The sequence below is a fragment of the Manihot esculenta genome, chromosome 5 (genome assembly GCF_001659605.2).
Source record: "Manihot esculenta cultivar AM560-2 chromosome 5, M.esculenta_v8, whole genome shotgun sequence".
In the NCBI taxonomy this organism is placed as follows: domain Eukaryota; kingdom Viridiplantae; phylum Streptophyta; class Magnoliopsida; order Malpighiales; family Euphorbiaceae; genus Manihot; species Manihot esculenta.
Window position 1 is genome coordinate 33,528,445 of NC_035165.2, and position 23,026 is coordinate 33,551,470.

Sequence of the window (23,026 nt, forward strand, 5' to 3'; positions counted from 1 at the left end):
GTGAATGAATCAAACTATTCGTGAGTTACTCGAAGTTCAGCTTGATAAAAACTCGATTAAACTCTGTTCATTTTCTAAATGAGCTGAACTCAAACTCAATTTTAAAGTTTTATCACCTAAACGAGTTGAGGTTAAACTCAATAGTATTCGGTTCGTTAAGTATCGTGAACTATCTCGTTTTCAAATTTGTGAGTAAACTCAGAAATAGGTTCGCGAGCTAGCTCTTTGAGTAAGTTAGTTAAATAGGCTCGTTTAAATAAATTCGTGAATTAATTTATTAAGTAAGCTCATCACTATATTTATTAAGTAAACTTATGTACAATTATTTTATTAACAAACTAATTAAGTAAATTCATGAATAAATTCATATATTATTAAAAAATTAAAATAAAAATAACTATAAAATTTAAACTACTATAAATATAAATACCGAAAATCACACAAATCACAAATAACTACTATGAACTATTATAATACTACGTATTCTTTAATATCATTATTCAAATAATATTATTTGATAAATTGAATTGTGTAACTAAATACTTTAAAATTAAAGTATAATTATAAATTTTTTTTTATATAATTATTATAATTAAGCATATAATATAAAAGATCATAATAATTATGAAAGTATATTAGTAATAATTAATTAGATAGATAATGTATATTATATTTATAAAGAGTTTTATAATTATAGTTTAATTTTAGATGGTGTATATATTTATAAAAAATAAAATAATATAAATAAGTAATATAAAATATAAAATTAAATTAATATTTATGTGTAAATATCCAATAAATTATTCTAAAAAATTAATATTATTAAATAATTAAAATAAAAATAACTATAAAATTATAAAATATAAAATACTATAAATAATTAAAAATCACATTCTTAAAAATCATAAATAACTAATATAAAATATTATAATAAATATTCTTTAATATCATTATTTAAATATTATTATATGATAAATTGAGTTTTTTAAAATTAAAATATAATTATAAAAATTGTTTTAAACTAGATATTGTTATAAATATTTAATTAAACATTATTAATATATTTATATAATTATTCACATAAAATTTATTGGTTAAATTTTATAATTTTAATTAAAATAATATAATTTTAAATGAAATCTTCTAATTATATAAAAAATATTTTTATAACTCATTAATTAAATTATGTAATTATATAAAAAATACATCTTTCATTAGAATTACATAATTCTCTAATTTTTTTAAACGTGTTTATTCTTTTTTCATATTATTTATATTAATAATATTAATAATTGATTAAGGTGTATTGAGAATAATTCATAATTATTAATTCGAATTTTTCATTTTAAATTCAATTTCAGAACTTTTCAAAAAGTTTTGATAATAAGTTTTTTAATGAGTTTTTAAATATTAAATTTGAATTATACTCATTATTTTATTAAATGAATTATTTACGAATTAAATTTAAATTGAACTCAATTAATAATTTAAATCCAACTCAATTAATATTTAAATTTCAAATCAAATTTAAGTAAATATTAAAATTAAAGTCGAACTTAAATTTAAAAATTTTTAATAAATAAAACTGAATTTAATAAAATTCAGTTTGACTCAATTACTCTGATATAAATTAATCCTATCATTAAAAAAGAACAGTAACCTCGTCTCTGGTAACGTACATCAGCTTTCAATTAGAACGCGCTGGTCGCATCACAACCGCTTATTTAAATTTCGCGGAACATGTACGACTGAGATCAGTTGACATTTGATAATGTCTTCACACTCATAAGCCGTGAAGAGATAGGGGTTGCTAATTATACTTGAAAAAAGAAATGGTTGGGACAAGCCGCGTGGTCCAGCCTCGTAAAATCAAGCGATCTGATTTTTTAGTCGGCAATCTGACGTGTCAAACGCGCAGGCCAATTATTATTTTAATTAATTAATTCCCAACTATAAAAGCCCGCCATCTCGTTGTCGCTTACCCTTCTTTTTGTTCGTCTCTGCTCCTCTTCACACTCTACACTCTCTACACCGATCAGCTGTTTCATCGCTCAAGCTCCTCTGGTATTTTCCGATAATCCTATATCTGTGATGATATTCATGTTTTCTTTCTTCAGTTTGATGTCTATTTTGCTGGATTAATTTGTGTATTTTACGCGTTCTCATGTTATCTATGGATCGCCTGCTTATTTTAAATTTTCTTGTCTTGTTTCTATTTTGATTTGTAATTTCTTCTTTCATTTAAGAACTCTGATTCTGAGATCTTGATCTGATACGAGATCTGTGTATCTATCAGTTATGATGCGATCGTCATTTGGTTTACTTGTATATGTATGGTTGGATTGCTTGGTCTTCATTTGGATTTCTGGTAGTACGAGAGAAACTAGAGGGAAGGAAAGGAAAGGAAATCTTTAATATGTTTTTACCTTCTTTCCCTTGTTCTTTCTGAGATCCAAATGAAGATGTAGGAGTACTTTTAAAAAAAAAAAATAAAAGCTTTAGAAGTGGATCTATTGTGTCGTCATTTTTTTTTTGCTGTGGTAGAAGTGTTATAATTCTGGGTTTTAACAAACCGCCGTTCCATTCAGGTTGGGAGGATTCTCTCATTTCTGCATTTTCAAAATTTACAATATGTTTTAGAAATTTACATTTTTATTTTTAGTACTTCAATTTTCATTTATACAAACATGGATATCTTACATTATTATGTTGATGTTGTTATTTTGTAGCTTGAACTTGGATATATATATATATATATATATATATATATATATATATATATATATATATATTTTATAGACCTGAATTGCAATCCAGTGTGAAAGTTTTCAAATTGAATATTTATGAGGTTTGTGGTGGTTCTGAAGGATATTGTTCTTCTGCCTATTAAGGCAGCATTGTGAGTTTAGGAGTGCTTGAAGATTATATCTTGCTATTTTTCATCATGATGAAACTTTTATACATGTCTTGCGCATTGATGTAGATTTACAATGAAACCACATAAATCTTGTGTGCATTCCCCCCCCCCCCCCTATCTATAATGTGGTTGTGTGATTGTGTCTTAGATCTGTGTGTCTGTTCTAATAAATGATGATAACTTCATGTCTTGCCCATTGATATAGATTTACAATTAAACAACATAAATCTTGTGTGCATTTTTTCCCCTATCTATAATGTGGTTGTGTGATTCTGTGTCTTAGATCTGTGTCTGTTCTAACAAATGATGATAACTTACCTTCCCAATTATTTGGTTGTTTAACTTCACTTGATGCGATGCTATGACATGGGATGAATGTGTCCTTCTACTTTCTGCTTAGGCAGAAAAAGTGGTGGTGAATGAACAGCTTCTAGCTTTGCTTTTTTCCTTTCAAGTGCTTAGGTAACCTCAAAAACTTTTTATATGTGAAAAATGAAGATGGTATATGTTTTTCTCTATATGACTAATCATGAGAACATTTCCTGCAGTGTATTCGTTACTTGTTCAGTGCCTGTTTGCATTTCAGACTTCTAGTTGCCTTTTTTGGTTATTAGATTTCCTGAGTGTTTGATTATTTTTTTAACAGTTGAATCTGTCTCTATAAGGTATGGCATCTTCTGATAAGCCAGAAGTCATTGATAGAGATGTCAAGGAGAAAGATCATAATGAGGATGATGATAAGGGTGGATTTATTGACAAGGTAAAGGACTTCATTCATGACATTGGTGAAAAGATTGAGGGAGCTATTGGTTTTGGGAAGCCAACTGCAGATGTTACTGGGATTCATATCCCTTCAATCAATCTAGAGAAGGCAGATCTTGTTGTTGATGTGCTCGTTAAGAATCCCAATCCTGTTCCAATCCCCCTCGTTGACATCAACTACTTAATTGAGAGTGATGGACGGAAACTTATTTCAGGCTTAATACCAGACGCTGGAACTATTCATGCGCACGGTGAGGAAACTGTCAAAATACCAGTTACTTTGATTTATGATGATATAAGAAACACATATAATGATATTAAGCCTGGAAGTATTATTCCTTACCGGATTAAGGTTGATCTCATTGTTGATGTTCCTGTCATCGGAAGGCTAACATTACCCCTTGAGAAAACTGGAGAGATTCCAATACCTTACAAGCCTGATATTGATCTTGAGAAAATACACTTTGAGAGTTTTTCCTTTGAAGAAACTGTTGCTATACTTCATTTGAAGTTGGAGAACATGAATGATTTTGACTTGGGCCTTAATGGATTAGACTATGAGGTTTGGCTATCTGATGTGAGTATTGGGGGTGCAGAACTAGCCAAATCAACGAAAATTGAGAAAAAGGGAATTAGTTATATTGACATTCCTATCACCTTCAGGCCTAAGGACTTTGGCTCTGCACTTTGGGACATGATGAGAGGAAAAGGCACTGGTTACACTATGAAAGGACACATTAATGTGGATACGCCTTTTGGAGCAATGAAATTACCTATTAGTAAGGAGGGTGGTACAACCCGCCTTAAGAAGAACAAGGAAGATGGTGGTGATGATGATGATGATGAGGTACTTTAACTATGTCCATTTTGTGGTCAGTTTCATTGATTAGTCTTTAATCTTCTCATGTTCATGTCTTAATTACATGATATAACTGTTCATATAGGCATTAATTCGATTGATGGGCAAGGTGTAAAATCTTGCTTACCTTCCATGCACTTTTATTTAAAAAATGCATGTTCTTAGTAGGTCTTTATGCAATCTAGTTGCATTATGTAGATAGTTATCTTCCATTTCATTTGTGTGCAATTTAAGCCAAATTCTAAGATCAACTAAATTTAATGTTTGGAATTCATTATTTGTGCACATAACATGCCATGTGTAATATCTACTTATTACATATGGCATAGCATATGTACAAAAATTGAATTCATATGTTGATTTTAGAATTTGGCTATTAAACCCAAATGAAAAAGGTTGGGCTTTTATTGTCTAACATTACAACATTTGAATTAAAATATAAAAACTCGTGAATGTTGGGCCTTTTGCAATCCAATTGGCATAATTAAGTTAGATGCATTTACTTTGTATTGCATAATAGATTGCATCAGTGCTATGGCTCATTTGTGTACTGATTTTGTAAATGGTTTCCACTTTCCACCTAAAATGTCAAGAGAAGAAGTACTTTATAGGAAAGTTAGTGTTCCCCATGCTATGGAATTGAACCTTGTCAAATTGCTCATTTGTAGTGGTATTTTTGTCCATGTTGTTGTAATAGCATAGCTACAATTTTTATTCATCTTTAACTTGGACTTTTTTTGTGGCTCTTATTTCAACAATATAAATAGGGTTAAGCCCTAATACAAAGGCATTTAATTCCTTCGCTGCTACAATATTCTCCAGTTATGATGGTTCAAATCCTCATTGTCCTCAATATATTCATGATGATACTACACTGAATCCTTCATTTTCAGGTTGGAAAAAAATTGATGGTGATGTAATTTCTTGAGTACACTGCCACTATCTCCTGATCTACTCAAACATGTTTTTATGACCCAGTGCACCTTTAACAGCTCGTTGAACTTGGTCTGAAACAGAGAAACTGTTCAATGATCATTTTAATGCGATGTATACACAATTGAAGTTAAATTTTAATCAGGCATTTCAAGTGTTACGAAAACTATGCTGATTTATCTTCAGCACATCAAGTCCTTAGCTGGTTTTCTTCATTCTATTGCCAATCCATTTTCCGATACTGATTTTGTTCTCCATGGCTTGTTGGCCTGCCAAAATATATCTGATGTTGTCAATGTCCACCCAGAAACTACTGTCAGTACACTTTTACTTCAGCGTAACTAAGCCTGTGTGTGTGCAACACTTGTATCATTTCATATACATCAATACAAATAGGGTTAAACCTTAATGCGATTGCAGTGAATTCACTACTGTTAAAAAGTTGGTCATGAAATATCGGATCAAATATTAGGTTAAATTTTTTATCGTTGAGAAATAATTTATTTTATCTGTTCTTGTAGTATCACCAAGTAAAATCCAGAGCCAGAGAACTTTCAAAGCTAATAATAGTATAATACTATTGCTAGGCATTGAACCTCTTTAAAGTGACACAAGCACTTAGCTGTTATGAGAAGATGTCCTCTAATGAGTTTTCCATGATTGGAATACTGATAAAGCTAGGAACACAAGATCAATGTAATGTAGATATAGGGAAACGATCCAGGAAAATAGCAAATCACTTGTACTGAAATAGCAACTCCACCTACATGTTTAGTTCTGCAAACACAGACTTCCCCAGTAACTCTCTTCTTTGTAATAGTCCACCCTACTGAATTACATACTCAGTTCAAAATAAAGAAGGAAGAAATTAAGAAAAATACTCCGGACACAACTCTCCCCAGCAACAAGGTTGCCCCTGCAATAATGCCAAAATCTCAGAATATTCTTTTCTCCTCTTATTGACTATGTAAGTTTTTTCTCCATCTGCTACTGGTTCTTCTCCTGTTGCATATCTGTTGGCATTTCCAGGTGTCCTTTCATCTGAGGATTTCTCCAACAGAATTTGTTTCTTTCATCAGCCAATAGAACAGCTCCAGAACCTTCTGTTCTTTTTATATATTTTTTTCTGTAATGCACCTTGAGTTTTCCTAGACCTGAAATAACCTCATCTGGGCATTTAGCTGGACTCATATAACAGATTAGGTAATGAATTACACAGCGAGTCTTCCTTTAAGACCTTGATAATGTTGTAGGAATTGCAATGTTTGAAATGGAAAAGGGGTTTCTATGAGTAGAACATGTATGTGTGTATTTTTGTGTATATAAATTAAGGACGCTTTGGCATCCATTGTCAGTTTTCAACTGTCACCATTTTTTTTTAAAACAGGAGCATTACCAGAACATGTTTTTTTTGTTCTGATGGTGCCTTAAAAACAGAAAAACATGTTGTCACAGAATGGAAAACCTTCAAAAAGTGGTTTTTATTCGTTAATTCATTTTCAAAATAGTCTGTTTGTTTTTTGTTTAGGAAAAAAAAAAAACTATTTGTCAACTATCGCTAGAAACCAAAACAGCATGGACATCAAACAGGCTCTAAGTGAATACATGGCAGCTTTATGTTGACCCACTTCGCAAAAATACTCTCTTACTACAAATTTCAATGAAGTGCGCCTGCAATTCTTTTCTGCTCTTAGGTTGCTGCAGTATTTGTCGATTTCTATTTTTATCTTTAATACTGGTTTATAATTACGTACATGCATGCAGATGAGCACTCCACCTATTGTAGATAACCCAATTCTTTATGCTTTATGCGATGTGAAAATCCCTTCACAACTTTTTTTTAAAAAATTTTTCTGTGTTATTTACCTGTTTTATGACTTCAATTGCTTAACATGCAGGATTAGAAAACAGCGTCTTGAAGAGTTCTCCGTCCAAGTAGCTGCTGTTAAAAATCTGTCGAGTAAGGAAGTCGGTATAGCCCTTTTGCATTTGCATGTGTTCAGTTGTGGTTTACATTGCAGTGTGGTTATTGTTTTCAGTGACATGGCCTGTTTTTCCCAGAGATTTTTAGCCAGCCATCCAACTCTGATATCTATGTTTTGATTGGCTGTGTATTTTATTGTTCAGATTTCAGTTATTGTTGTGCATCTGTTTAGTTTATGATATTTTTTAGTACTAAACCATTGCTCTGAATCCATGTATGCGCTTGAGTTCTAACTTTTTCAGCAAAAAAATAATATAAAAAAAGAACGATTTCTTGCTTGAAGAAAAATGAATAATGAGTGAACAGTTTAGAGAAGAGCCCGCACTATGAGATCTGCCATAGGCCAATTGTGGAATTGGAAAAGCATATTTTGTTAATTATGTAACCAGCTGTCTTCTACTCTTTAAAATTCTCTCCCGTTTATATTATTAATACGAGGTAGTTGGCATTTGAAATTCTATTAGGTACACAAGTTGTTTAAATCCATCTGAACTATAGTGCTGGTTGCGGTCCCTTATTGGAATCGCTACATGTTAATACATGTTAAATCTATAAAACTACCCTCTATGGCTTCGAACCAAATGACTAGTTTAGTTTCTTAAACTTTTGCTTAAGACTATAAAGGATCTCTAAAGCCTACACACTTTGGAACCGTCCCAAGATTATCTTCATGGCCTACACATGCACATATATATTTCTAAAAGATTTCTATATATTTCTAAAAGATTTAGAAACAAACTTTGAGATACTACCTTAGAGACATTAACCTATAGGATCAAGCTAAAACGGGAAGGATTTAATGTCCATTTTATTCATTAGCGAGATAACTCCTCAGCTTACTTCATCTTATCTCACCTTATCATAAATCTCATTTAGAATACATTATAACAAACTAATCCTTATAAGGATTTAATTTCAACTTGTCCAATCTAATCCTATAAGATATGCTTTCAGCTAATGTAGATCTCATATACCTTTAGTGGGAACTATTTTTAGATCAAATCTATTTTTAGATCAAATCTAATTGTGAAGGTATGAAATTGTATGTTTTTAAAATTCTTTAAAAGGATCGGCAAAATTCAATTTACAGTTTATTTGAATTTTTTGTTGTGTATGTAAACCTTTAATTTTGTGCCACATATACATGTATATCTAAAAGTAGTGAGGGCTTAATAATGAGAATCATATTATGGTTTCGGTATGCTTAAAATTAATAAGAACTATATAGATGTTTTGTAGAGATGTTTTATGTCATGAAAAAATATTAAAAATATAAAATAAAAATATAAAATTAAATAAAAATAATTAAATTATATTAATAAAATAAAAGTTATAAAATTAAAAAATAAATATAATAAAAATAAAAATAGGGAGAGATTTGCTTCCTCTTTTTACACTTTGACATATTTAAGCTTTCTTTTTACTCAAAAAACTATAGGAAAGTAACAATATAACCGTTGGTAATTTCATCTTCCATATTTCGAATAGCCGGTAACTGGTCAGTAATTTACTTTACCGACCATTTCTTTGATTTGCCCACTAGTGGAAGAATCGACACGGTGCCTAGTGCTGGAGTATCGGGATGAGAGCGTTGGCGCAGGACGCTTCTGTCCGCTTCTGTCCATGCTTGGCTAAGGGAGGAAGCGATGATGACGGCATTTTCCTGTGTGATTCTGTGCAATCGGCTTATGATGCAGAATGTGGCACCGTGGACGATGCCAGTGGCCGGCTTCGATAGGTGGTGGTGATAGGTGGCGGCAGCGATGAAGTGTTTAGTGTTTAGTGATGGTTCAACAATTGACTCAATTTTCGGCGCGGATGTCTGCAATCGATTCGGGGATGACGATTGGCTCATTGTCACTGTTTGTGGGTTTGCACGCCGATTTGGAGAGGCCTAGGTGACGCTATTGGTTTGGTCCAGTAGCAGCCACCATCTTGATTCACACCATATTTCTTCTGGAGGAGAGAAAACTTGGTGTAGAAGGTAAGGGAGCAGAAACAAAAGTAAGTAAATAAAACAAAACAATTTAAAGTAACAAGGAAAATAGGTTTGCCTGGAATAATTAAATATAGTCACAGTCATCTGGTTTGGCGATTTTGCATGTGATTTCGGCAAATTTCTTGGGCAAATTGTCCCCACTGGTTTACCTTCCAGTAAGAGCCCTGGTTTACCTTCCAGTAAGCGCCCTGGTTTAAGATCGCGGACTGAGACTGTCCTGATTTGATCAAACCAAGGAAGATAGGTCACTGGAGAGGATGTCCTCAACAACTTGAACAACAAACCCTTTATAATATGGTTTCAGGGGAAGTCGGTTGACTTTGAAAATTTTTTCCGTATTTGTACTTAGGCTTTCCTACAGCTCCATGGAAAAAAAACTTGAACAACAAACCCTTTATAATATGATTTCAAGGGAACGGTTTCAGGGGATGTCCGTTGACTTTGAAAATTTTTTCCGTATTTGTACTTAGGCTTTTCTACAGCTCCATGGGAAAAAATAGGTTCAACTATAAAGGGTTTGATCCAATGGGACCATAGTTTGTCTGGAAATAGTTTTAAACGTAAATCAAAAAGTAAACCTTGTCACTAATATTAAATCGCTTCCTAAAATTATGGTTGTCATGTAAGGCTTTAGTTCTGGTCTTGTAATTTCAGGATGCATCATATACATAACGTCTTAACTCTTTCAATTCTTGAAATTGCAACTTCCTGTATGAATATGCTTCATCAATGCTAAGATTGCAGCTTTTAATGGCCCTATAGGCCTTGTGTTTTAGCTCAACAGGTAGGTGACATGCTTTTCCATAAACCAACTGGTACGGGAACATTCTATGGGTGTCTTGTATGTTGTTCGGTATGTCCATAAAGCATCGTCAGACTGTTTTTTTCATAATGGCTTTGATTTCTCTGTTTGATAGGATATCCACCACTTTATTGCAGAAGTGTGTTCTACCACTTTATTGCAGAAGTGTGTTCTTCGATCACTAATAATTGCTTTAGATATGCCACACTTTTGCAAGTCTTGACAAACTCCACTACTACTTTGGCAATCATTTATTCTGATTGATTTAGCTTCTATCCTTTTGGACACATAATCTACTGTAATAATTATATAAGTATATCTAAAAGATGATGGAAATGTTCTCAAGAAATCTATTCCTTATATGTCAAAAATTTCACAGACTATAATAGGTGTTTGTGGCATTTGGTTTCTGCTGCTCACATTTCCATATTGTTAGCATCTGGTACATGCCCTGCAAAACAAATAAATATAGCGAAATATGTTAGGTTAAAACAAACTACACTCAAGGATTTTTTTAGACTGTCTTGTATGGGCCAAACTGTCCTCCACAAGCATGTGAATGACAAATGTTAAGATTGAATCTATCTCTTGTTCTGCATGCATCTCTTGATTTAAAAAAATATATATAACAATTATTTTTTAAAAAAATTTAAATTTATTAAATTGTACCAATTAAAAATACTTATCAATTTAAATAGTATCAATTATAAGAGTACTATTTTTATATGTTATTATAGTAACATTATAATTAAATAAATTAAATAGTGTCAGTTATAAATTTATTAATACATAGTTATTATATTTTATTATTTTTAATATATAAAAGTACTATAAAAAAATGATAACAAAGGAACTGCTCAAAAAAATATTTAGAATTAAGAAATAAATAAATTTAATTACAGAATAAATTAATTATAAATAACTGAGTGATTTTATATGATATAATTTTATTTCATAACTCTAAATATTAATATATTTCATATATTAATATTTAATATATTTTACTATTAATATTTAAATTAAAAATATTACTGACTATATAATTTTAGTATTATAAAATTAATACTATTCTACAATTAGACCTCTATAGTTGCACGAAAGAGTCCAATAAAATGTAAACTTAATTTTTATAATTTTAAACATTCATATTATGATTTCGTATTTTGCAAACGTATAATTGCAACATAATTTATTTTATAATTTTAAATATTAATACATTTAATATATTTTATTATTAATATTAAAATTAACATTAAAAATATTAATTACACTATATAATTTCAGTATCATAAAATTAATATTATTCTACAATTAGACATGTACAACTGTGTTGTACATGAGCAACCCAATAAAATGTAAATTTAATTCTCATAATTTTAAACATTTATATAATTAATTAATTTATGTATTTCTCTTTAATAAATTATTTAATTTAGTGATCTTATACATGTTTAATAACATGTAATATCATAATTCTAATACTTTTTTTTATACAGTTTCTTTGTTATCAATTTTTATAGTATTTTTATATATTAAAAATAATAAAATAAATAAAATATAATAATCATGTATAAATAAATTTATAGCTAATATTATTTAATTACAGTATTATTACAACAATATATTAAAAGTGTTAGGCCTTAGCGAGCTTGGAGTCTGACTGCCACGTAGGCGGCCAAACCCTAAATTGGCAATTAAGTTTTTCTTAAACCTAAATTGTCCAAATTTTATTGCTCAGACACCAAATTAGAAGAAACTCCCCATTTTACCCTTTATATCTCTAGGCACCATTTCATCCACTTCCTTCTTTATTTACTAAAATGCACCATATCAATACTTCCCTTTTAAAATGTTTCTTTTCCTCAAGGAACAAAAGCAGGGAAACGGGTGTAGTCGCTTATTTTTGCGTTTCACCATCCTCCTTTCAAGTATTCCTTGAGGATAAGGAATTACATTATAAGGTTTGAGTTTTAAGAACACTTTATCCCCTACTTGAAAAGATCTTTCAGTCCCCTTTCTATCTGCAAACTGTTTCATTCTGTGTGCAGCCTTGTTCAAATGTTGTTTCAATAAAGCAGCAGTAGTTTTCCTATCTCGCATAAAAATGCCTATAGCAGCCACATTAAAATCATTGAAAATATAAGGAATATAAATGGGAGGAAGTATCCCATATAATGCCTCAAAAAGGGTCATTTGGACAATAGACCGATAGGAAGTATTGTACCAGAATTCTACTAAAGAACTATTGCATACAATCATGAGGTAAATCTCCACACATGCATCTTAAATAACATTCTAAGCACTTTTAATCACCTCAGATTGACCAACTGTTTATGGATGGTATGTTGTGGATAGTTGAGGGAAACTCATTGGAGCTTAAAGAGTTCTTGCTAGAACTTACCAGTAAAAACAGGATCTCTATCACTTGTGATAGTCTCAGGCAACCCATGCAATTTATATACATTATCCAGAAAAACTTGAGCTACCTACTTACCAATATATGGTTGTGCTAAAGCCATAAAGTGAGCATACTTGGTGAGTCTATTCACTACTACTAGTATGATAGATTTGCCTTGAGATTTTGTTAAACCTTCAATTAAGTCCGTGGTAATATCAGTAAATAATTCTAGCAGAGGCTGTAAAGTGCCTGGTGAAGCAATATTTTGATGTTTATTCTACCGACAAACATTGCAATTTCTGACATATTCTATGACCCTCTTCCATATGCCTTCCCGTATATAATAGTTGTTAATCTTTTGCCTGTTACTGATACTCCAAAGTGTCCTCCAACTCCAGAATCATGATACAGTTCTAGTAACTTCTTCCTCAGCTCTTGTGAGTTACCAATCACCAACTTACCCTTCCTCCTTAATTGCTCCTGTCTCTAAGTATATTTAGGGTGCTTCTCTAGATTGGCTTGCAGCTCACTAATTAATTTTGACAAATGTGAATCAGATTGCCAACTGCTTCTAATGGCTACCATCAGCTGGTCTGGTAATACTTGCACTGTAATTGACATAGCAGTTCCTGCACATAACCTTGATAATGCATCTGCAGCACTGTTCTCATTTCCCTACTTATATTGGAATTCATAGTTGAACGGTTGTAACTTTGATAGCCACACATATTATATTGACGTACTCACCTTTTGCTCCAGTAGGTACTTAAGGCTTCTATGATTAATTCTGATGATGAAATGTCTGGGTAGGATGTAATGCTCTCACTGTTTGATAGCAAATATTTCTCTTTCATAAGTAGACAGGTTCTTGTTTCTAGCAGAAAAGGCCTTGCTGATATAAGCAATTGGACGTCCCCCTTGCATTAACACTGCTCCCATTCCTTCTCTAGAGGAATCTGTCTCTCCTTCAAAGCTCTTTGAAAAATCAAGTAATGCAAGAACAGGAGTTGATACCTGTTAGTCTAGTTGAGATTGTAGTTGGAAACTAGTTAGAAATATTTTGTATTTTTGTTAAGTTTTATCCTTTGGTTATTGCACTCTGGTTCTGTTAAACCTGCTTTATCAGAAACTCTATTTCTGAAATCAGAATCCCAGATTTGATGGGATTATGTTTTTTAATGTTAGAAAGGTTAGATGCTAAGATGAACACTTTTGACTTGTAAAAGCTTTCTATAAAAGCTTCCTTTTGTAACTTCTCAAGTAAGAGAATACCAGATCAATAGAGAAGTCTCCTTCCTCAATTTTTCATTTTCTTCCCTTGCTCTCCATTGCTGCAATTGTTAACAGTGGTATCAGAGCATTTTATGGTCTTTGTGTGACCTGTAAAAGAGAGAAAACTAGCAAGGAAACATTCCTACTTATTTACATTAGAAACCTGAATCCAGGTTGCGGTCAAAATCAAATTCTTGTGAGTGAAAATATGGCTTCAAGTAGCTATTCAGCTCCTCCACCACCTGTTTTCTCTGGAGAAAACTATCCCATCTGGTCAGTGAAGATGAAGGCTTATTTGAAGGCCTATGATCTATGGGAAGTTGTGGAAACGGGTAGAGACCCACCTCCTTTGAGAGACAATGCTACGGTTGCTCAAATGAAGCAACATAGTGAAGAGTGTGCAAAGAAGTTCAAGGCACTCTCTTGTCTTCATTCTGCTGTTTCTGATGTTATTTTCACAAGAATCATGGCTTGTGAATCAGCAAAAGAAGCTTGGGATAAGCTGAAGGAAGAGTTCCAAGGAAGTGACAAAACTAGAAGCATGCAGATTCTAAATTTGAGAAGAGAGTTTGAAGTCCTTAAAATGAAGGATTCTGAATCTGTCAAGGAGTATTCTGATAGATTACTCTCTGTTGTCAACAAAATTAGACTTTTAGGAGAGGAGCTTAGTGATAAAAGAGTTGTGCAGAAAGTTCTTGTAAGCCTACCCGAGAGATTTGAGCCAAAGATCTCTTCTTTGGAAGATTCTAAAAACTTGAGCACCATTTCTCTTTCAGAGTTGGTTAATGCTCTACAAGCTCTTGAGCAAAGGAGGACATTCAGAATGGAGGAGTCCTCAGAGGAAGCTTTTCTTGTGAAGCAAAAGGGCAAGCTAGTTGAAGAAGTAAAGAAAGCTGCAAGTAATTCTTTTAACAAGGGCAAGCAACATGCAAATAGAAGGAAGGGAGGTAGAAGAGCAAATTTCCCACCTTGTCCTACTTGCAACAAAACCAACCATCTTGAGAAAGATTGCTGGCAAAAGAGTGGAGTTAAGCCACCACAATGTGGTTATTGCAAGAAGTTGGGTCATGTTGATAAAAATTGCAGACTCAAGCAATATAGGCAAAACCAGAATCATAACCAGCAACCTGCACAACAACTTAATTACCATGATGATCAAGCTCAATGTGATGATCATATTTTTGCTGTTACACACTCCTCAAATACCGGTTGCAGACACACTTGGCTTGTGGATAGTGGTTGCACTTGTCACATGGCAAGAGATGAAAGCTTGTTTTCTTCCATTAATAAATCAGTGAGGGTCAAAGTAAAGCTTGGAAATGGAGAAATTGTGGAGTCTCAAGGCAAGGGTTCAGTATATATTCAGACTAAGCAAGGTATCAAACTAGTTCCTGATGTTCTTTTCATTCCTAGTTTAGATCAAAACTTGCTTAGTGTTGCTCAAATGATGAAGAAGGGTTATTCCTTGTCATTCAAAGACAATGTGTGCTCCATTTTTGACTCTCATGGTGCTGAAATTGTTAAAGTTAATATGGTGGGTAATAGCTTTCCTTTAAATTGGAATTCAGTTCAACAACACACCTCATATATTGCTAGAAATGCTGAATCTGATTTGTGGCATAAAAGATTTGGCCATTACAACTTGAATTCTCTCAAATACATGCAAAGTAAAGAAATGGTTAGAGATATGCCTGAAATTTTTGTTGATGGTAGTGTGTGTGGAAATTGCCAACTTGGCAAGTCTCATAGACAATCTTTTCTCGATAATGCAACATGGAGGGCCAAGGAAAAGCTGGAATTGGTTCATACTGATGTTTATGGGCCAATGAGGACAGCTTCCATGAGTAACAACTTGTATTTCATCCTCTTTATTGATGATTTGACAAGGATGACTTGGGTTTATTTTCTCACCAACAAATCTCAAGTTTTTTCAGTATTTAAAAAATTTAAAGCTCTTGTTGAAAGGCAAAGTAGCTGCAAATTAAAAACTTTGAGATCAGATAACGGTACTGAGTATACTTCTGGTGAGTTTAACAAATTCTGTGAAGATTTGGGAATCAAGCATCAATTTTCAGTTAGTTATTCTCCTGAACAAAATGGTGTCTCAGAGAGGAAGAATAGAACAGTAATGGAGATGGCTAGATGCATGATGATTGAGAAGAAATTACCAAAGAATTTCTGGGCAGAAGCTGTACATACAGCTGTATATCTTCTCAACAGGCTTCCTACAAGGTCAGTGCAAGGAATGACACCTGTGGAGGCTTGGTTTGGTTCAAAACCATCAGCAAAACACGTGAAAGTGTTTGGTTCCGCTTGTTACATCCATGTTCCTGCAGTAAAGAGAGGCAAGCTTGATGATAAGGCAGAAATTGGTATCTTTTTGGGTTATGCAGCTCAATCGAAGGGTTATAGAGTGTACAAAGTTGAAGCCAAGAAGGTGGTTGTGTGTAGGGATGTGAAGATTGATGAAGATGCTTATTGGAATTGGAAAACAAATCAAGTTGAGTATTGTTGTTCAGATCAGCAGCAAACTAGAACCGTTCGTGCAGTTCCAGAATCAGATTCTAATTTCGATACAGATTCTGATTTTGATTCACCTCCACTAAGAACCAAATCTCTTGCTGAGATTTATGAGAGTTGTAACCTGGCTATTTCAGAACCTTCAAACTATGTTGAAGCCTCAACCAATGATGCATGGATAGCTGCAATGCAGGAGGAGATTGGGATGATTAACAAGAATGAAACTTGGATTCTTACCCCTAGACCTCAGAATAGGAGGGTCATTGGAGTTAAATGGGTATACAGAGTTAAATTAAATCCTGATAGAAGTGTGTTCAAGTACAAAGCAAGGCTAGTTGTTAAGGGATATGCTCAAGTCCCTGGTATTGACTATGGAGACACATTTGCTCCTGTTGCAAGGCATGATACTTTGAGATTGCTGATTGCACTTGCTGCTCAAAACAAATGGAAGATTTTTCACTTGGATATCAAGTCTGCATTCCTCAATGGCAACTTGGAGGAAGAAATCTTTGTTGAACAGCCTGAAGGATTTGAAATTGCTGGTTGTAAAGATCATGTCTACAAGCTTAATAAAGCCTTGTATGGGTTAAAACAAGCTCCAAGAGCTTGGTACAGCAGAATGGATTCTCATTTACTTGATCAAGGCTTTCAAAGAAGTCCTAATGAGCCCACTTTATATGTGAAGCACACCAAAGGCAAGAGTTTGCTTATTGTTTCTTTGTATGTTGATGATTTATTGGTAACAGGAGACAACTTAGAGGAAATTCAAAGATTCAAAGAAAGGGTTATGCATGAATTTGAAATGTCAGATCTTGGTTTGATGAAGTATTTTCTTGGCATTGAAGTCGACCAATCTGAAAGTGGAATATTCATCTCTCAGCACAAATATGCCCTTGATATGTTGAAGAAATTCAGTATGGAGAATTGCAAATCAGTTGCAACTCCATTGGTGCTGAATGAGAAGCTTCATAAAGATGATGGGGAACCAAAAGTAGAAGGTTCTACTTTCAGAAGTCTAATTGGCAGCTTGTTGTATTTGACTGCTACAAGGCCTGATTTGATGTTTTCAGCTAGTCTTTTATCTAGATTCATGCAATCTCCAAGTCAGAAGCATTTTGGTGTTGCTAAAAGGGTCCTCAGGTATTTGAAAGGTACTGCAAACTATGGTATTTATTATACCAATGTTGAGGATGCTACTTTGATTGGCTATTCAGATAGTGATTGGGCTGGTTGCTTGGATGATTATAAAAGCACCTCTGGTTATGTTTTTTCCTTTGGGTCTGGAGCCTTCACTTGGAATTCAAGGAAACAAGACATTGTTGCTCAATCCACAGCAGAAGCAGAGTATGTTGCAGCTGCATCTACTGCCAATCAAGCCATTTGGTTAAGAAAAATTTTATTTGATTTGCAACAACCTGAAGAGGAACCTACAACTATTTTTGTGGACAACAAATCAGCTATTTCCATAGCTGAAAATCCAGTTCAGCATGGTAGGACCAAGCACATTAATGTGAAGTTTCATGCTTTGAGAGAAGCTGAGAAGAATGGAGAAATCAAGCTGGTCCATTGCACTTCAAATTTGCAGCAGGCTGATATTTTTACAAAAGCATTACCAAGAGCAAAACTTGAGTTCATGAAATCCTTGCTTGGTGTTTCCAAAAACAATCTCAAGGAGGAGTGTTAGTCTAGTTGAGATTGTAGTTGGAAACTAGTTAGAAATATTTTGTATTTTTGTTAAGTTTTATCCTTTGGTTATTGCACTCTGGTTCTGTTAAACCTGCTTTATCAGAAACTCTGTTTCTGAAATCAGAATCCCAGATTTGATGGGATTATGTTTTTTAATGTTAGAAAGGTTAGATGCTAAGATGGACACTTTTGACTTGTAAAAGCTTTCTATAAAAGCTTCCTTTTGTAACTTCTCAAGTAAGAGAATACCAGATCAATAGAGAAGTCTTCTTCCTCAATTTTTCATTTTCTTCCCTTGCTCTCCATTGCTGCAATTGTTAACAATACCAATGCTTCGTTCAAGGATTGGAATGCATCCTCAGCATTAGCATCCCTTAAGAAATTACACTTTTTAAGGAGACTAGTAAGTGGCCAGGCTAGTTGTCCATATTGCTTAACAAACTTTCTGTAATAACCAGTAAGCCCAAAAAACTTCTAAGTTGTTTAACTGTCTGAGGAATTGGCCAAGCTTGTACTGCCAATAACTTCTTAGGATCTGTCTGAACTCCAACAGCAGTAATAACATGTCTCAAGTATTCCACAGAAGGTTAAGTGAAATGGCATTTGCTTGGCTTGGCATACAACTGATTAGTTCTCATTATATTTAGAACTGCTTGCAAGTACATTAAGTGTTTCTCACTACTTCTACTGTATATTAATATATCATCAAAGAACACTAGAACAAATTTCTTGAGGTAAGGCTTGAAGATAACATTCATAAGTGATGAAAAGGTGGAAAGTGCATTAGTGAGTCCAAAGGGCATTACCAGAAATTCATAATGACCCTCATGAGTTCTGAATCTTGTTTTATGCCCATCGTTAGGCTTCATCTTAACCTGCCAGTAGCCAGCCCTTAAATCTAGCTTTGAAAAGACAGTGGAGCCTCCTAATTCTTCTCGCAATTCTTCAATTAAGGGAATGGAAAACTTGTCTTTGATGGTGATAGCATTTTGGCCTTTGTAATCAACACTCATCCTTCAGGATTTATCTTTTTTCTTCACTAAAATCACATGTCTTGCATAGGGACTGTGATTGTGTTGAATAACTCTAGCTTCAAGCATCTCCTGAATCATATTCTCAATGACAGTCTTCTGCCGTGAGGCATATTTATATGGCATGTAATTCACAGGCTGAGAACCCTCTTTAATGGGAATCCTGTGATCATAAACCTGTTGAGGAGGTAGACCCTTAGGTTCTTGAAAAATGTCAGTATACTGCTGTAGAAGCTCTTGCAATACTGGCCATTCCTGAGCAGATTCACTCAGTATATTAAACTGGCTTGATGCTTTTTCCTGTACCTTCCAACTGCCTTGCTCATAACCAACTCATACTTTAATGGTCAATACATTCAACCCATGCTTCTTGATTTGGAAATATTCTCCATGTAAGAAATAAGGCTTACTATTCAAAGAGAATTCCATGGTGAGTGCTTCAAAGTCCCACAAAATCTTCCTAAGATTTTTCAGTCATTGAATTCCCAAGATTAAATCATAGCTTCTTAATGGTAAAAGATACACATCAGTCTTGAATTCCAGCTCTGCATGCTCCAGACAAAGTCCTTACAAAGAGAACCATACTTCATTTTTTGACCATGGGCAATCTCAACCTAAAGGCCACTAACTTTCTGCATAGAATTGTTAAGCTTCTTTACAACCTCTTAATTAATGAAATTGTGTATTCCCTGTATCTACTAATATATGTAATCTCACTTTGCCACATAGGCCCCTAATCATTATAGTTTGATTAGTCCCTGAGCCCATAAAACATTGAAAGCTAATTGCCCTTCTTGCAAGGTTTCATATATTCCTTCCACCTCTTTCACTGCTTCCTCCAGTTTCTCTTCATCAATGATCTCTTTACTTGCAGTACAAACAATTGATTCTTTTTGCATTTATGACCTGATGTAAATTTATCATCATACCAGAAACACTATCCCTTTACTCTTTTTCATCCATCTCTTTGCTAGTAAGTAAAGGTTTATTGATTTTATTGAAAGTGTTTGGTTGGCTTTTGAAGTTATTTGATGGACTAGGATTTTTGAGTTTTTGGGAAGGTAGTTGGTCTATTAATAAAGGAAGAAGAAGTTGTAAGAGTAAGGCGGAAGTATTCATATGATGCATTTTAGTAAACAAAGAAGGAAGTGGATGAAATGGTGCGCAGAGGTATGGAAGGTTTAGTGAAATGGTGTGTATAAGAAGAATCTGCCAGCTGGTTAGTTACAACAGAATAACAACTCATTGGACAGCTCATTGAAACTGTTACATTGGGATTGGAAAATCTGTTGGGGAGGGAAGTAACAGTATTAGCTATATAGTATGTAAAACAACCTTTCTGTAATTACGCAGATATTGAATATAGACATTTGAGAGCTGTTATTTGAAGTTGCAATGAACAATGGTCTGTTGGGCTTAGATTTCTGTTGCATAGTTGCTAGGGATAGTTCTTGAAGTCTAGTAAGGGAATAAGCTTTCACCAGGGTTTTGGGTTTGAATATTCTAACAGTTACCTAAATATCATCTCTCAACCCAAATAAGAAAAAGCTCAGGGATTATTTTTCATTTATACTTGCCTTAGGATGGATCCTTATCAAATGTGTTCATGTACTCCTACAAAGACTCTGTCTACTTCAGGTTCCTAAGATCAAGAATGGGGACATGATAAGCTTGACTTCCAAATTTGGCACTCAAGGCATTCACATAATTTTCCCAGTCTGAACGTGGCATCACCATGCGTTTCTATAAATTCTTGATGCCATTGTGATGTTATATTTTCAAGATGGATTGCAGCTACTTTTACTCTATTTTCTTTATTAATCTTCCCCACCTCAAAGAAGTACTCACACCTCAAAAGCCAGCCTTCTAGCCCTTCTCCCCCAAACTTAGGAAACTCCAATTTGGTGTTGCTACCCAAGGATGCTCACTATCTTTGCTTTTCTCATTTTGTTCCATAGGTTCCTTATTCTTGGAACTATTGGATTGTGGTTCACTTCTATTGTTTTCCACCACCAGATTCTTAAGCTCGGCCATCATTTCTTGCAAACGGGTCTCTAGCTTGGTCTTTTGTCTACGCTCAAATTCCAAGTTAGCCATTTCCTTCCTCCATTCTTGTGATCTAGTACCTTCTGTCAGCGCCGGGAATGAACAGCTTTGATACTAACGATATTTTTATCGGCGCTAACAACGAACATCTTTGATATTAACGATACACACACAAATAGATAAAAAAGAAAAAAGAAAAATAGAATTGAGCAAAATAGTTTTGAAATGTTTGTATTCAATATCAATGTAATTACAAAAGAAAAGAACAAGAGAATTGAGGAAAATAACTCTCAAATGTCTATTTTCAATATCATCGTAATTACAAGAAAGGTTTTGCATACTATATAGTTAATACGGTTATTTTTCTCCTCAACAGATTTTCCAATCCCAATGTAACGATTCCAATGAGTTATTCTCATGAGCTATTATTCTGTTGTAATTAATCAGTTGGCAGATTCTTTTTATATGCATCGTGTCACTAAGTCCTCCATATTTCTAGCCAATGTTTCATCCACTTCCTTCTTTATTGACTGTTTATCCACTTCATTCTTTATTTAAAACGCATCGTATCATGATTCGATTTACAAGTTAAATTGCTTAAAATAAGCCAAAAATTATGAGGTATCCTTTACCAATAACTTTATCAATTTATTAAAAATTAATATTTATTGTTTTTAAATTATACTACTTAAAATTGCATAAGTGATTTTAATAATGCACTGGCTTTTTTGTTGGCAAAAAAATTTAATATAAAATTTTAACTTCTTTTAAAATGAAAATTTTTTATATTAAAAAATTTTAATTAAAATAAAAATTTATTAAAAAATAATTAAATTAAATATTTATAAAATTTTTTATTATAAAAGAAGGGCGAACTATTTAGAATATGGGGGCTATGCACTATATTTTTAAAAGCAGCGAAAGACTAATACTTTTAGCTGATTGTTTTTTGGCCGAAATGAAAGGTTATTGATGGACAAATTATTAGATATCCTTAGAGTTGAGGTGGTATAACATTTACAATATATTGATAAAAAAATAAAAATTTTAATAAATTTTAAGCTTTTAACTGGTAGTAATATGGGTTTCATCTCATGGGTAATTGTTTTTTATTATTATTATTATTATTTTTTATCATTATAACGTGAGTGTTTTGATGTAGTAGCTCAGAATGATAAGTTGGAGCCCAATAATCTCTCCAATAGGTGAAGCCCCACAGAGTGCGTGAAAGCTATAAAATATGTTGGGGATTGCAATGGGGTAGATGAGAAGTAGTAATAGGTATAATCGGTGAATACTGATAGAAAAGATGCATAGTGCACCAGATTTCAAAAAGTAAATAAAAATAAAATTGGATGGTTGTTAGAGGAGGGAACGTCAAATCCGATAGATGGATAGGCATGCTTCCTTATTGACAAGTGACGGAGAAAACTTTCATAATTTATAATAAAAATATATGGAGATAAGAGAATGCTAGTCTGGCATTAGACAAAATGTCATTTCTTGAAGGTCTTTTACTAAGCAAATCAAGTCCCACTCGGTCACAGACAGAGACAGAAGCCAGCCAGAATGGCCTGAGACTCCTCCATATATGTTTCATTGTTTCTATTTATTCTAAATTAATTGGACATAACATCTTTTTTTTTTTTTTATAATGTCTATGTGTAGGTGTAGGTGTAGGTGTAGGGGTAGGATTCAGCTTTGGCAATTTCATGGGATATGTTTTTCTTTAGCAAACGTTGGTGGTGGAAGATGGAATCCACTCATTGTCATCCCCCAACTACAATTTCTCTTCATGACTATTTACCACCTTCCTT

General features: G+C 33.2%; 1 protein-coding gene across 2 annotated transcripts; it reads left to right on the top strand.

Annotated features, from left to right (window-relative positions):
- The first annotated feature begins 1,907 nt into the window (after nt 1-1,907).
- LOC110615627 lies at nt 1,908-7,651 on the top strand. Of its 2 annotated transcripts, none has more exons than XM_043956842.1 (3): nt 1,908-2,064; nt 3,564-4,526; nt 7,370-7,651. In XM_043956842.1, exons 2-3 carry the CDS (start codon nt 3,585-3,587, stop codon nt 7,373-7,375), a joined length of 948 nt encoding a protein of 315 aa, XP_043812777.1. In that variant the 5' UTR covers nt 1,908-2,064; nt 3,564-3,584; the 3' UTR covers nt 7,376-7,651. The 2 variants fall into 2 exon arrangements, with proteins under 2 accessions (XP_043812777.1, XP_021613303.1); XM_021757611.2 differs by having other exon boundaries at nt 1,918-2,064; nt 3,583-4,526.
- Nucleotides 7,652-23,026: the final 15,375 nt, after the last annotated feature.